The sequence below is a fragment of the Lycium barbarum genome, chromosome 10 (assembly GCF_019175385.1).
Source record: "Lycium barbarum isolate Lr01 chromosome 10, ASM1917538v2, whole genome shotgun sequence".
NCBI classification, from domain to species: domain Eukaryota; kingdom Viridiplantae; phylum Streptophyta; class Magnoliopsida; order Solanales; family Solanaceae; genus Lycium; species Lycium barbarum.
In genome coordinates this window covers 30522814-30539403 of record NC_083346.1, presented here as the reverse complement: position 1 = coordinate 30539403, position 16590 = coordinate 30522814, and the positions used below count along the sequence as shown (strand labels likewise).

Sequence of the window (16590 nt, the reverse complement as noted above, 5' to 3'; positions counted from 1 at the left end):
AATAAGTAGTTCACTGAAAGCTATTATAGTCCCAAAGTCAGGGTTGTGCAAATTGTTTGTTTGCCGTTATCGTTGTGGTGCTAATTGATAGTTAACATTTCAGTAGAAGAAATAGAACAACGAAAGGAGTTTTCCCCTCAATGCACTTGCTTGAGTTGATTCTTTGAATAATAAAGACATATTCTAATAGTGGTGTATTTTAAGGTGACACTTTAAAAATAAAATTACCGAAAATTAACCGAACCGTACCGGTACCGAGAAGAAACCGATATGATTGGGATGGTTTTGAAAAATCTAATTTTGGTTACACATTGTAAAATACCTGAAAAATTGGGATGGTGTATTTTTAAAAAAATAACCGGCCGAACCGTCCTATTACGTAGCTTAAGTAAAATAATTCAAAACAAAGGGACAATATAAGTCTATTACCTCATTTACAACGAAATTCTATTTTAATAACATCGCCCGTTATATGTCATGTTTGTTAATGAATCATTCTTTCTAATATTAAGAGGTGTAGTTTCAAAAATTAGAATAATAACACGGTTATGCTAAATGAATGAAATAATTAAAAAAATACGAGCAATTACATGGAACTACAAGAAGTTAAGTTTGGGAATGAGAAGAAAGGAAATGAAAGATAAATAAAAAAAATATTTTAAAAAATAAAAATAATTAAAAAGTAAAAATGAAAAAATGAAAAAAGAAACTAAAACAATAGAAATGAAAAATTAATTAAAAAAGAAAGGAAATTAAAATAAAACAAAAAAGAAAGAAACTAAAATGTAACCCTGTAATTACAGGGTGTAATTACACCCAATTCTCAGGCCCCCCTTGAGAATTGGAGAGTGTAATTACACCCTCTCAATGACACTCAATTCCCACCTAACTGTGCAATTACTTGGTCAAACAAACATGTCAAACTGTATAATTACATCCAATTGCAATTACATGTTGGCTTTCCAAGCAGGCCCTATATGGCTTGAAAAAGATAGTCTACCTTTGTGAGGCCCCCTTTTTATCTTAGCATAATCCAGTTCCAACTATAAGGCCTATAAAGCTAACATTAAAAATCTATTATTCATTGCATTTGAATATGAAAATCCAACTTTAGCGGTCTAACGTAAACAAGTGTACTTATGAATGGGATGTTTCTTAAAATACATAAAGAATGAGATTCTAAACACTCTTTGATTCATTGATGAGATTCTGAATCTTTTACAACTCAAAAGCCCTTATATTTAAATGCAGAGAATCACATTAAGCCCGTTAACCGGATCAAACCGGACCGGACCAGTAACCGGTTACGGAACCGGCCAGTTTCCGGTTAAAAAACCGGAACCAGCCACCGGTTCCGATTTACCGGTTACAAAACCAAAACCGGAATCGGTCCGGTTCAAACAGTCCAAACCCCTCCCCCCCCCCCCCCCCCCCTTTTCCGTATAGTATATATATTATAGTATTTATTAGTATATTATAGGTATATTTACATATGTTATATAAGTTTATAAGTAAAGTTTAAATATTTACTGACTAACAGGCTAACAACAAGTCAACAATACAACATATACGTGTATATACTTGAAAAATAACTAAAATATATTAAGAATATACTTATAATAAATAGTATATGTTTAAGTATACATACACTATACTTAAACATATAGTATACATATATATATATATATATTCCAAATATATTTTATTTACACTATATATCCTTAATATATATTATATGTATACTATAATATATATTCTTAATATATTTTAGTTATTTTTCAAGTATATAACTTTCTAGTTTTTAATTTAAGTAGATGTATATTATAAGTATATTCTTAGTATATTTTAGGTATATTCCTAACTTAATAAAAGTAAAAATATGAACACAAGTAAATAGAATAAAGCTCAATGAGCCATATATTTTATTCATTCTTGAATAACATTTATTTGCAAGTTGTAATTTTTTTTAACTTGCAAATAATACATGAGTTGTAAAGAAATAGTAGAATAATAAAATCACCAATTCTGAATCATTTCGTTAATTTCCCCCATATCGTATTCGGCCATGGAAATATCTTCAAAGTCTTCCATTTAATCCGGTCCACTTGCTATCAAATCTTCAATTTCTTCCTCTTCGCCTTCCTCCGCTTCTGAGTTTTGGTTGCGTCGCTTCGATCTAATCCAATCGCGAATGCACACTAGTACTTGCAAGCTAAAGTCGGATAATGAATGTCTATGGTCTCCAATTTGCTGTCTTCCTTGGCTAAATGCGCTCTCCGAAGCCACGGTTGATACTTGAATCGTAAGGATATCTCGAGCCATTCTTGAGAGTATCAGATGACTTGCCTTGTACTTCTTCCACCATGCTAAGACGTCCAATTCATCCAGTTCCTTGATATCCACATTTGGCTACATCAAATAAAAGTTATATTCATCAAAGTTTGCATTACAAGAAGAAGTTGGCTGTGAATGTAAAACTTTTAAATGCGACAAACCCGACAAGCCCTTTTTGCTACTTTGAGAAGTAGTAGGGCGTGGAGCAACGGGTGTAGCACGTTCTTCCAAATTAGAATAATGAGTAAAAACTTTTCTAAACTCGTCATCAATAGCGAGTTCGGCTTCAACTAAAGATGGTTGAACTCCCGGTTCAATTTCTAAAAATGTATAAATTTGACCAACCAATGCTTTAGTATAAGACACTTTTAAACAAGGATTTAAAAGAGAACCCAAAATAAATAAAGTTGGGATGGGAAAAAAATACTTCTTAAATTTGATTATCATTTCAAAAATAGCCGCTTGATAACCGGGTTTATATTTATACTTTTGTAAAACTCTAGTTATTTCCGCTAAGTAGGCTAAAATTCCGGTTACCGTGGGATAAAATTGTCTAGAAAAAGCAAGAGTTGCATTATAAATTTTTTCTAAGAGTTCAACACATTCTTTAACATCTTCCCAATGCGAAAAATTTAACCAATCATCACTATCAGTATTATATTTGTTGTGAACTTGTTGTATGAGAATCCTATACTCATATGCTTGTTGTAGCATAATGTAAGTGTAGTTCCACCTAGTCTCAATTTCTACTTGAATTTTCCTAGGTCTAAGGTTATTTTCCACACAAGCATTCTTAAAATCTCTAAGTCTTGCCCTATTAGAATTACAAAAAAGAAACGCAACCGCATCTCTAACTTTTTGAATAGAATCGTCAAAACACACAAGACCATCATTAACAATTAAATTTAAAATGTGACAACTACATCTTACATGAAAAATATTTCTTTGCGGAGGGTTTATTCTCTTTTTAAAAGACCAATTGACTTTGTATTATTAAAAGCATTATCTAAAGCAATACAAAGTGTTTTTCTATAAATATTAAAAAATCTCATTATAGTAGACATTGAATCTGCTAAAATTTTTCCATCGTGACGACCTTTTCCTTCATCATATAAAAAAGCTATAATTCATTTTTGCATAACCCAATTGTCATTAACCCAATGACATGTAATAGCAAAAAAATCTAACTTGTTAAGACTAAGACCTAAATCAGCGGCAAGAGTAACATTACAATTTAAAGAATTAAATACATGGCGCAAATAAAATCTATATTTTTTATACAAATCTATAACATCCGCTCTACAAGCACTTCTAGGAATACCCTCAAATAACGGATTATAACAACGTTGAATGTAAGTAACAAACCCCAAACCCGAGGGAAAGGAAAATGGTAAACAATCATAAGCTATCATTTTAGCTATTTCTACACGCTCTTTTTCTTGTCATACTTAAAATTTCTACCAGTTCGTGGGTCTATCGTCATTTGAATACCCCCCACATTTGAACCCGTTTGCTCTCCCCAAACATCCATATGTTTTTTTCTCATATGACCATTTAGTGTACCCGTTCCATCATCCTTACTAGTTCGTTGCCTAAAAGCAAATACTTGTCCACATAGGGTACATGTAACTGATTGGTTTTCCCTATCCTTAGTCATAAATTTCCAAATTTTAGCGGTTGGCTTACGAGTTCTAGGCGATTTGTCTTGTGTATGTGATTGTGCAGGACATGTATCTCCTATGGGATTTTCGGGGGGTTGTGTTTCATCATCATCATCAATTTCATTAAAAGTGTCGGTAAAATGTTGTTGCATTGCCTCATGACCTAAAAGTAGATTATTTCCACCAACATCAATACCTAAATTAGGTGTTTCTTCCACAAATGTTTCCTCATTAAGCCCACCCCTAACAATACCACTACTACTACCGGCGTCACGTCTAAATCTCTTTGCCATTATTAAATAGAATTAATTTAAATCACAATCAAATAAATCACAAGAAAATAAATTGCAACAAATTAAATTGCGTAAATTAAATTGCGAAAAATAAAGATAGAGTTGGAACGAAGGTACCAAATTGCCGGATTAATTTCTAACAAAGTGAAGGCGGCTAGAATTGCAAATCCACCAAAGCTACTTCGGATTGTTGCAAAATCACCAACTCCACCAACAATATTATAATTGCAAAATTAATAATTGAAACTAGAATAAGACTTTATACTATTTATTTGAGAGAAATTTAAAGTGGCTAATTGTTGCAAAGTAACTATAATTGAGAGATTGAGATTTGAGAGAAAGAGAAGAGTGAATTGGTCTGGATTAAAATGAAAATGAAGAAGGGTTTATATAGGGTTGGGGAATGGGTTAAAGTGTTACAAAAAAAGTTTGGGGGGTTGGGGCGGGGGGGAGGGGGGGGGGGGGAATGAATTTATGGCCGTTTGGCAACGGCCATTTTTGCAAATGGACCGTTGCCAACGGTCCAATGACGGTCCATAAGCCCAGCAACGACTATATTTTTTTTTTTTAATTTCACTGGTTTAACCGGTCCGGTTCCGGTTTCAAAAAAATCGAAACCGGACCGATAAGAAATAAACGGTTAACCGGTTAACCGGTTCTACCAGTTTCAGTTTCGGTTTTACCGGTCCGGTTATCGGTTTGAACCGGTTAAACCGGACCGGTTGACACGTTTAAATCACATAGATACATATTCATTGGGACAAGAAGACCTACTAGTTGGCAAGTAGATCTATAATCTTACATCTAAAATTAAAACAAATAACATAGACAAACAATACATGATAGATTAAGAAAAAGTAGGCTGTAAAAAGTCACAAAAGAAATATAAGATTAACAATACTTAAACTCAAATTCTGGATTCCAACTTATCAATTATATATCACTGCTTCCACTTTAGAAATCTAGTATAGTATGGAAAGAGTCTAAGTGAGAACTAAAAACCAACTACGGTTTCGAAGTACTTGACTAAGGAGGGCCACCCAAGTTGTTATTTATAGTACGGAAAGGGCCTAAAATGCCCCTGAACTATCATCTTTGGTACAATAATACTCTCCATCCACCTTTCGGGCTAAAAAAGTCCCTGTCGTCAACCTTTTGGCTCTAAAATATCCTTATTTCTAACGGCCCCCACTGAAATCAAAATTAATGAATTTATTTATTAGGTGGCGCGATTCTATTGGCTAATTTTGAAATGATTCAAATTAATTAAAATTTCAACTCAAACCCGGATCCATCTAAGAGTCATACCCGCCCCGCCTAAAATCCCCATTTAACTAAGCAAAACACCCTCAATTCTCATTCTGTTAATTATTATAAATCTGATTTGGTCTTCAAAATGTTCATCATCTTCTTCGTTGAACTCAACTTCAAAATCGATCCAAGCCACCTTAATCCATCTTCAAAGCACTCCAAAATTAAAATACAACTTCACAATGAAGCTATGAACAATAATCTGAACCACCCACTTCAAAATGAGCAATAAGTTATAGATTGAAATTTGAAATCCCCATTAGAGGTTCATCCGAGCTTCAATAGTGTTCAACAGATTTTAAAACCAGATTTTTTTCTTATCAATATTCAGCTCTTTTACAGTGAGTTCTAAGTTTAAAGTACAACACCAATCAAATTTAAGCTCAAAATCACATGTTTACTAAAATCAAATTTATCTACAGATTTGGGAGTTCAAGGATTTTGAATCTGTTTGAGGTTCTGCTTAAAGTTGTAAGTTGTTGAATCTTTGAGTACAACCATATTTGAGGTCGTTTTGGTTTGACCTAATTTGATGTAGTTGTTGTTTTGGTGAATAAGATGGAAGAAAAAGTTGAAGGAAACCATTAAAACTTCATTTTTGAAGCTGGAGGATTTCAAATCTCAATTCAAAATCTAAGAACTAAAGTTTGTAGGTTACCCATTGTTAAAATCGTTTGGGAAATCATTTGTTGTACTTATGTTTAGATTTACTCACTAATTTGGGGATGTATTAACGGAAAATTATAATCACCATTTGACGGTTTGAAAAAGCTTGAAGAATATCCAAATGGGTATGTTGTGAACCCATATGAATTGAGGGTGTTTTCCTTAGTTAAAGAGCTTTTAGGTGGGGCGGGTATGACTCTTAGATGGATCTGGGTTTGAGTTGGAATTTTAATTAATTAGGATCATTAAAAAATTAGTCAATAGAATCGCACCATGTGATAAAAAAAATTCATTAATATTAATTTCAGAGAGCGCCGTTAAAAATAAGGGTATTTTAGAGTCAAAAGGTTGACGGCGATGACATTTTTGGCTCGAAAAATGGATGGAAGGTATTATTGTACTAAAAACGATAGTTCTGGGACATTTTAGGCCCTTTACTGTTTATAGTATTGTCGTACCATATAAAGTTGGATAGTGGAGTTTGTAATTTAATTTAACACTCGATTATTAGATAAGAGGGTATGGTGATATATCCATTATTTTTCAAAGATGACACTTTAATATTTGGACTTTGGATACACCTTTTAAAGTTAAAGTTAAATGATGTTATTGCATGTAAAGGAAATATATAAAGAGAAAAGACATCATTTAACTCCTGAACTTGGCACGAAATTCACTTTAGCAACTAAACTTAAGTTGTATTTATATACCCCCTTAACAACTTTCATTTCAATTATTTTCCACCCTAAAAAAATAATACCACTCTCACAATGTGAGGTATATTACACTCGCACCATGTCATTGCCACGTCAATGCCACATCATTGCCACGTCATTGCCACGTCATTGCCATTTCAAAATTACCAACACTTCATTTTTTTGTTTTTCTTTTATTATTTTTTCTCTTTCTCTTTCTTCTTCTTTCTCCTCATCCTCACTCTACTTTTAGCAACCACTAAGCCGCTGCTACCGCCACCACCATCGCCAAAAAAAAAATCATTATTATTATCAGTCCAAATTGGACGAACTGCCCTTCAAAAAAAAAATCATCACCATCATCTTTAACCCACACCCACCACCACCACCATCATCTCCCCACCAAATTTCATCCAATTCCTTCAAATTAGTCCCACTTACACTCAAATTCGTCCAAATTGATTGTTTTGATTGTCATTGTTGACAATTATTAGTTTGGACGAACTGCCCTTAAAAGAAAAAAAAATCACCACCACCACCTTTAACCCACACCCACAACTACCATCATCATCTCCCCCAACAAATTTCATCTAACTCTTTCTCAAATTAGTCCCACTCACACTTAAATTCGTCCAAATTGGTTGTTTTGGTTGTTATTGTTGGCCACTATTAGTATTATTATTAGAATACCCATTTCTTCCATAACCATTATTCCATAACTTTACTTTTGAAAGAAAACAAAAATCAAAATCAAGAAACCAAAAAATGGTGACAATGAAAAGAAAAGAATGATGAGAATATAGAGAGAAAGAGGGATTTGTGAAGAAGAAGAAGAAGGAGGAAGGTGGTGGGGGCGGGGTTGCGGGGTGGGCTGGGGGGTTGTGAAGAAGAAGAAGGTGGTGGGAGCGGAGCTATGGGGTGAAGAAGAAGAAAGTGGTGGGGGCGGGGTTGTGGCGTGGGGGGGGGGGGGAGTTGTGAAGAAGATGGTGGGTGGGGCTGTGGAGTGGGAGGGGGATTGTGAAGAAGATGGTTTTTATTTTTATTTTATTTTTTAATTTATAATATATATATATATATATATGAGCGGGTCCACCTTTTTTGTTTTTCACTCTCTTAATTTTTTTTTGCCACGTCAGCGTTTGGGGTTGTATTTAATTAAGATGAAAGTTGTTAAGGGGGGTATATAATTAGAAGCTAAATTTAGTTGCTAAAGTGAGTTTTCGTGCCAAGTTCAGGAGTGAAATGATGTCTTTTCTCATATATAAACAATGATTTTGGCTTTACCGCTGTTTGATTGTTACAAAGAAACACACACATACACACACACAGTTTTTGACGTAAAACTAACCTTCCTGTTATTATTATTATCTTTAAGTTGATTACTTAATAAAAAGGAAGTGTAGGAATCCATACCTCATGCACTCAACACAGAAAGGTTGTGACAATTGAGAGCCGTAAAAATGAAGTATAAAGTGAAAAAGATACATTAATTAACACTACAATACGATCTGTAATGCCTATCAATTATCATGTTTGTCAACTTAATCTCCAAAATAACGTTACCCGTATGTTTTTTACTTATTTAAATAAAATACTACTAAGTTAGGCCACAGTCAAGTAGCAGCACCACAAACATAAAGTGTAAAGTGTAAACACTGCAACAATCTTTTAATTCACTTGTGTATTGTAGGTGATTTGTGGCTTGGTTTCTTTTTGTTTATTTAACAACTTGCAATTTAGTTTCTACTAATAAGATTTTGCAGATTTCCTCTCCATAATATAAAAGAAAAAAAGAATTAAAAAGTGAAGCTAGCACATCACCCACACCCCCTCCAGAATGATTATGAGCAAACTATTTCTCACATTAATTATTCTCTATAAACATATATGTGTACTCAAGCTCAAAGAGTTCTATGGTGCAACAATGATCATGGAGTGAACGTCGGCAGTTCAAATCTTAAGTATGTCTAGTTATTTGATCCTTTTTCCCCGATTAATCTCGGTGTTTCAGGTCTTACGTTTATCTGGTTGTTTCTCCTCTTTTTTGTTTTTTGATTCTAGAATTGAGCCCACCCATCAGGGATGGGCATGTCCAGCATCCCCTTCTTACATTTTAATTAAATACTTTTTTCTTTTCTCTCGTTCTTTGTTTGGTTTAATTTGTTCTTTCAAAATCCTCAAGTCAGACACATTGAGATTCCCTTCTCCGTTTCATTTGATGAATCAGTCAACAAGTCTAATGCTATCGTCTTGATTTCTATTAAAATACATCGCGCAGCCATGTATCTATCATCTGCTAATACATTACTAATTAATATTTGGATAAAAATTCTTTCCGGTACCATCCCATTTCGAGGACTCACTTAAATACCCCTACGCGGTGCCACAATCCGTTCAACTTATGCTAATGTGTTGAACTACTTGAGCAAGTCTGCGAATGAGATATCCAACATCTGATGCCGTAAGTTTTGATGATTAAATTAATGAAAAAGGGCCAAATATACCCCTATACTATCAGAAAAGGGTCATATATACCCTTCATTATACTTTGGGTCCAAATATACCTCTACCGGCCGTTATACTATTAGTTCAAATATACCCTCATCCATTAAGTTTGTCCAAGGTGGCCATCCAAATCCTACATGGCACTGCCATTTGATGAGGTGGATGCCACGTGGCATGCCACTTCAGCGCCTCTAACCCATTTCACCCCTCCCATCTATTTGTTCTTTCACCACTAAAATTTTCTTTCCCTCAACCATCATTATCGCCACCATGACCACCCTAATTTATTTATCTAACTTGAAAGATTGAATCTTTATCATAACCGGCAAGCCTCTTGAAGTGTTTATCTAAGTTGAAAGGTTGAATCTTTATCATAACCAGCAGGCCTCTTGAAGTGTTCTTTCAGCAATCTCTTCGAATCATACTCTCTGATCTTCTTCCAGGCCATTTTCTTTTCTTTTCTTTTTTTCATCACAACAGAAATCAAATTATTAACAGAGACTCCAAATTTATCTCGTGATGGAGAAAACTTTGCAAGATAGTTGGGATCTTTACCGTTAAAAAGAACCCATAAGCTAATTCAAAGTAAATTTGCTATGTATGAAATATTTAGTTATAACACAGGCTGAAATCTTGGAACTCAATTACCTCTATTTATAGCTGTGATATTTCTATGAAATGGATTTTCAGATATGACTGCTGTACATTATAATATGGGATAATTGGGAAACAGTATAAAGAAAGACACAAAAAATAGAATCATATATATTAGCCGGAAGTAGTTTGTCTGCTTGAAAGATGAAATAAATTAGGGTCGTCATGGTGGCGGTAACGGTGGTGGAGGGGAAGAAAATTTTAATGACCGAAGAACAAATAGATAGATGGGGTAAAATGGGTTAGGGGCGCTGAGGTGGCATACCACGTGGCATCCACCTCATCAAATGTTAGTGCCACATAGGATTGGATGGCCACCTTTGACAAACTTAACGGATGAAGGGTATATTTGAACCAATAATATAACGGTAGGAGTATATTTGGACCCAAAATATAACGAAGGATATATATGACCCTTTTTTGATAGTACAGGGGTATATTTGGCCCTTTTCCGTTAAATTAATTAAATATCTATATTGAACTCTTTATTTTCGTGAACAATTTTTTTTTCTTTTTTTTTTTGCCGTAAGCCTTTAGGAATTAACATCTCTTTCAAAGTCGTTATGCTTTTTCTTTCTGACTATTTTTTTTTTTTTCTGTTTTTTCAGATGAGAAGTTTCTTCTGTTTTTTTTGTGAACAATTAACTTTGTGTTAGACATTGATTTACTTAATTGTAATATGGTATGTCATTTTCATTGTGTTGCTGAAATTAAAAAAAGAAGAAGTCAACTGAAGTAAAACTCGAGAAAACAACTTGTTTGAAAATATAAAAATCCGTGTATTCTATCAAGGCCATGAACTTTAATTTCTTAAAACTACAAAACACACAAGGACGTAACTAACGCAAGAAATTAATTAGTCTAGGTCACTAAAAAAATTAATCTAATCAAGTAGCGCCTTAGTGATTTGCCCATATTTGGCCTTGAATTAGAGGGCATCTAAAGCAGCTCCCAGTGCAAATATTTCATAATCATCAGCACTGAAAATACTACTACTATTACACCCACAATAACCCTTGCAAGCACATGACTCATCCCATGATCTTCTCAACCTATTATTTTTTGTTGCCTCATTTACTTTAACCTTCATTGCTATCTTCACTGCTGGAGGTTTCACATCTTCATTGTTCTTAGAAGTAGCCATGAATATTCCCCATTCCTCTATCTCCATTTCTGTTGACTCAAATACTATTTTCCATGGTATTTCAAGACTACCCAAGAGTTGTGATCCACAAATATTTTTTCCAAAAATTGGCAGATATTTTCTTGATCGTAGCTCGAAAACTACTGTGCCTTGCTTCATCATGTTAATGGAGTCTTGAGTTCCCATGCCATCTAATGAGAAAGTTTCATCCCAAAATAAATCTGATTTTGATGAGATTTCTTGACTGTTTAGCTTAACTCTTTGGTTGTTTCCTGTTGGAAGATAGCATCTAATAAACAAGTTGTTTTTTCCTAAAGAAATTTTCTCTACGTTTCTTGCTCTTATGATTTGTATTTCACAACTAATAGATGAAATATCTTGAGTATTCTCCATGACAAAAATAGGATTTTTCTTTGAAGGGGTGGTTTTGTTTTCTTGAGAGATGGTTTAGTTTGTTTTAATTTGATTATGGGACGCATTTAGTCAGTAGGGGTTTTTATAGTTGGGCAGTGGAAAGGAAGTGGTGTAACTTTATGAAGAAGGTGCAACTAGCTAGCTAACTAGGATTATCCTTATAAAATACTACTAGTGGAAAAGAAAACCACCCACCAATGAGAATTAGTGCTAATCTTCAAAAGGATTTGATGAAGCTTAATAGAATCCTTTGAGGATCATATAAAAGATTACCTTTGTAAAACTATTTATACAAAAGCTCTTCATATCTTGAAAGGTTAATAAAATACTTTAATGACTGATCTTAGGATAAGTGTTGAGGTAGAATGCATGTTGATGTGGCAACTAGGGGTATATAGTGGATTGATCTGAATGTCCAGCCTGCTGTTAAAAAATGCATTGCAATTTGACATATGACTTATTTTCATTTTAAATTCATTAATTTGCATCTTTGTGCTTTTTCTTTTATTCTTTCATTTCTTATAATAAGTTCATGTACAACTGGTTGAGGGTTAAAAACTGGTTGAAGAGCGATATCCAAGGAGTTACTTCCTAAAGATTCAGAGCCGATCAAAGGAAAAACCTTATTTTTGATAATGGTTGATATATTTGGGTTGCATATTATTTTTTGCTTGCTACAAACTGATTACTTCCTCTTTGTAACTGAGTATCACATAGGATACCATATTCTTAGTGATATTCTTGCGAGGTCTAGCATAGGAAACTTTTTCTATAAGGATGAAATATTCATCCTTCATATCACTCAAGGTGGATTGGACAAATTGTTTACCCCGAATTTAGATAATCAATTAAATTTATGAGTGAGGTATAGGATATGTGGTTGAACTTTAATCTATTTGGTTGAAAAAAGATATATATGGATATGTTATGAAGACGTGATAATAATCGATGGTTTACAATAAATATATGTATTTAATAACGTATGTATTGTTTAATTGAACAAAGCTAAAGAACAACACACTGAATCCGGACCAAAATCAGGGAATGAGAGAGGGAAATTTTATATATTTTGCTATTACAATGTTCTAGAACTCAAGAAGCCAACCCTTAAAAGTAGGGTAATGACCCCTATTTATAGTTTTGCCTTCTGGGCCTCTTACAACATAAAACCCTTTTGAATAAAGAAAAACCCTAAAAAGGATAAGGTTGGGTCGTACGGTCTGACACCCGTACAATTGGCAGTACAATGTGGCAGAACGGTATTGACGCGTGGCGATTGCGTAATGGATCACCCGGACCAACGGCCACGATCAAACGGACCAACGGCCACGATCAACCGGCCAACGGCCACGATCAACTCGGCTATGGAGAAACCGGACCAAATGGTGTCTTTCGCTTTCTTCGGATCAAGCACTCCTCCGGTCCCAAAAGAAAATCTTCATGCTCGTGCTTGTTTCTTTCCTCCCTCGGTCTCCGGTCTCACCGGTCTAGCATATATCCGATTTTTACCGTATACAGATAGTCCCCACACTTTCCGGACCGTTGTTTTATCGGAGTAACGAGAAGTGGATGAATCAAGAAACCAGTGGCTCCATTTGTCCGTTGTTATCTTTTCATTTTGGCGGGAACAATTGCGTCACGTCCCTCTGTCATCGGCCACGTGTCTCATCCCAGATGGTCAGAACTGACAACCGCCGTCACGCACGTCGTTTCAAGTCACTTCTTATTAATTATGGGACACGTGGCACTCCCCGGTTGGTTGGGATCTGTAACCGCCTCGATCCATGTCTATATAACGTCTTCCACTGCTTCATTTTTTCATTTTACGATCCATTTCATTCTCCATTTTCAGTTCTTCACTTTACCTTTCCATTTCATTTCTTCACTTCTTCCTTTTATTTCTCTTCATTTCATCATCTTTCAACTCATATTTCTTGTTGATTCATTGCGTATATTACGATAACGGAAACAACTCTGCCAACTTCTTCACTAGCTGTTTTTGTAGAGTGTGTTGCTGCTGCTTCTTCTTACTATTTTACCATTTCGAATTCTTTCTTGACTGTTCCCTCACTCCTATTTTTTAACTTCCCCTTCGAATTTGCCAAATCTTTTTTTTCATAATCTCCAAATGTCTGCTAACATCGAAACCACCTCCCATGATGTTCCCTCGGTTTCTTCTCAAGGAACCGAGCCAACTTCTCAACCCAAGGGGAAGATCGCCTTCGAACCCACTGCTTTGGACATTGTACCGTACAAACCTAACTATAACAAAGATTTCGAGGTTGAGAAACCTTCTCTGGTTTCCGATAGAGGGTTTGATGTAAGGCGGTATCCCTCGTCCATTATTGAGGACAAACTCGATTTAGTCCGGGCCGATTGCGGATGGGATAACCGTCCAGTTCAAGTTTTTGTCCCCGGACCAGATGAGTCAGTCACCGACCATCGGAAGGGCTTCTTGTACGTTTATACTTATCCTTTCACCCTCAAGCTCGACCCCCCAATCGATCCGGTCATTTTAGATATGTGCCGGACTTACAACGTTACCCTAGCCCAGATTGGTCTGATTGTATGGAGGACCGTGGCCTGCCTCCGGCTGTTGGCCAATAACATGAAAAAGGAGTTCACGCTGGCCCACTTCATATGGTTATACTCCCCGAGGTTGTTTCGGGGTGGTGTGATAAAGCTCACTAAGCGAAGCCGGAATCCAATTTTTTCAAAAATGGACGAAGATAGAGACTGGGGCTGGTTGGAGCGTTATGTCCGGGTGAGGACCACGGACATTATTCCGGCCAGTTACATGCCCTTTCTAGAGCGGTGGAATGATAACCGTAAGTCTCAGTTCTTCTAATAATTGCTTTTGAATGCTTTGTCAAACTCCAGTTCTTCCACATTCTCACTACTTTTCCTCTTATTTATACTAGCCATGGGTTGGATACCTCCGGCTGTCTGGAACATCAACGAATGGGTTACTGCTCTCCTCATTCAACATACCCATGAAGCTCGGACATGGGGACTCCTTTCTCGTGGCCGATGGGTCGCTCAAAACCACGGTAATACTTTGCTTCTATTGATATTCATGACATTTTTCTACCTCTCCTTTGTGTAACATCTTCGGCTTTCAGGTTTGCCCAAGGGCTCGGTGGACCCGAGATCGGAATCAGTAGATGAACCCGCTACGTTGGCACCTGAGTTCGACTCAGCGGGTACATCTTGTATCCTTGCTGCCGCCAACAAAAGAAAAAAGCCCTCAGACAAAGGGCAGAAACCGAAGAAGAGGGCGAGGAGCGTCGTTCGGACTTTAAGAGATGAAACAGAGCCCGAGCTCCTCGTTCGGAGGATCGGTGTGTCCCCTTCCGTTGCTTCTATTTTGGAGGGTATCACCATTTCATCACTTCCTTCAGCCGGGGACGGACCTTCAGCCCTGGCATTACACACAGGTGGGGAAGAAATTCATTACCCAACTCCTCTAAGGTCGATTGAATTCGTTGATATTTCAAGTGATGTTTCTTCCGAAGAAACCCCCCTGCAAAGGACAAGAAGATCCGGGAAGGAACCTGCTGCCGAAGCCGGTCAAAGGACTGAGCCGGTCCCCGAGACCGAAGTTCCAACGGATGTTGGTCCATTGCCCGACTATGAGACTGCTGCAACTTCGGAGATCCCTGCCTTTGCCGAAGCTGCTAAGGCCGCTCCGAGTTCTCCAACTTCGGCTTCAAGGTCGGATGAGTTTAATGACATGTTCTCGGACAGTCCTCCTGCTACTGGCGAAGCTGCTGGTTTTGGACATCTCCCGATCCCTCGAGCCACGAGGGCGGCTAGCCGGACCACCGAGACTGAAGCTAGGGATAGCCTGGTGCGTGTCTTCCCGGCCCCAAGCGTGAAACCCATGAGAACCAGATCGGCCGTAATCACCGTTCCCGAGGATTGTAGCTTTTTGTCTCGCCCGGTGGGGATAGCAAGCTACCTGAGGCCGCTCGTCTCGGACTCGGACAAACGGAAGATGAATGGAGTCCCCTCGCAGTGTCTCATTAACGAGGGCATGCACGCGGGCAATCGACTAAGTTTATCTGCCATCCTTTGCATAATTCATTGAGAATTTTAGTTTCTCGTTTATCCGAGTTTTGACTTGCTTCTTTTACAGAGTGTGGTGCTTATTAACGAAGCCTTCGTCCGTGCTCAGCAAGAGGTTGACGATCTGAAGGGCCAACTAGATGCCCAAGGTCGAGAAACGGAGAAGTTTGAGCACCTTTTGCGGGTGAAAGAGGATGAGTTGAACCGAGCAGTTACTCTTTCCAACCTCCAACCCGAGCTCGATGCGACAAAGGTCGAAAACCTTCGATTAAAGGATGAGCTGGCCGAGATGGTCGAAAAGAACCAGCTTCTAGAAGCGGACAAAGTCGGCCTTAGCCAAGACAACACTCGTTTTTCCTCAAAGCTTGGTGAGCTCGAAACCACCATCTCTCAACTTCGGGGGGGGGGGGGGGGGGGGGAGCTGGACTCGGTCAAGTACAATGCCACGAACATGGCCGAAAGGCATCAGCTGCTCGAATCTGAGAGTGCCATGTACAAAGAGCGGATGAGGGTGTTTGAGCAGACCGGGTATGTGATGAGCTGAAAACCGAGCTCGAAGAGACGACTGATGCTAATGACCTTATCAAGGCCGAGCTCGAGTCAGCCACTCAAATCCAAAGGGTCTTCGAGGAAGAGCGGGATGAACTGATGGCAAAGCTAGCCCAGGCTGAGGCCGATTTGGCAGAAGCCCTTATGAGTATGGAGGCTGCCGAGGCACATACTACGATTGCTGTGGAGTATGAACGGTGGAAGTCTCGGAGGATCACCCTTGAGCAAGTCGGGAATGGCTTTGCGGATCCTCCGGCCTTGATAAAAGGGTCGGGGAAGAAGCTACGAGAGCCCTC

At 37.3% G+C, this 16590-nt stretch overlaps 1 protein-coding gene across 1 annotated transcript; it reads right to left on the bottom strand.

The window, feature by feature from the left end:
* Positions 1–11047: 11047 nt before the first annotated feature.
* LOC132612897 (uncharacterized) lies at positions 11048–11656 on the bottom strand. Its single transcript, XM_060326972.1, has one exon. The coding sequence runs from the start codon at positions 11654–11656 to the stop codon at positions 11048–11050; it is 609 nt and encodes a 202-aa protein (XP_060182955.1).
* Positions 11657–16590: the final 4934 nt, after the last annotated feature.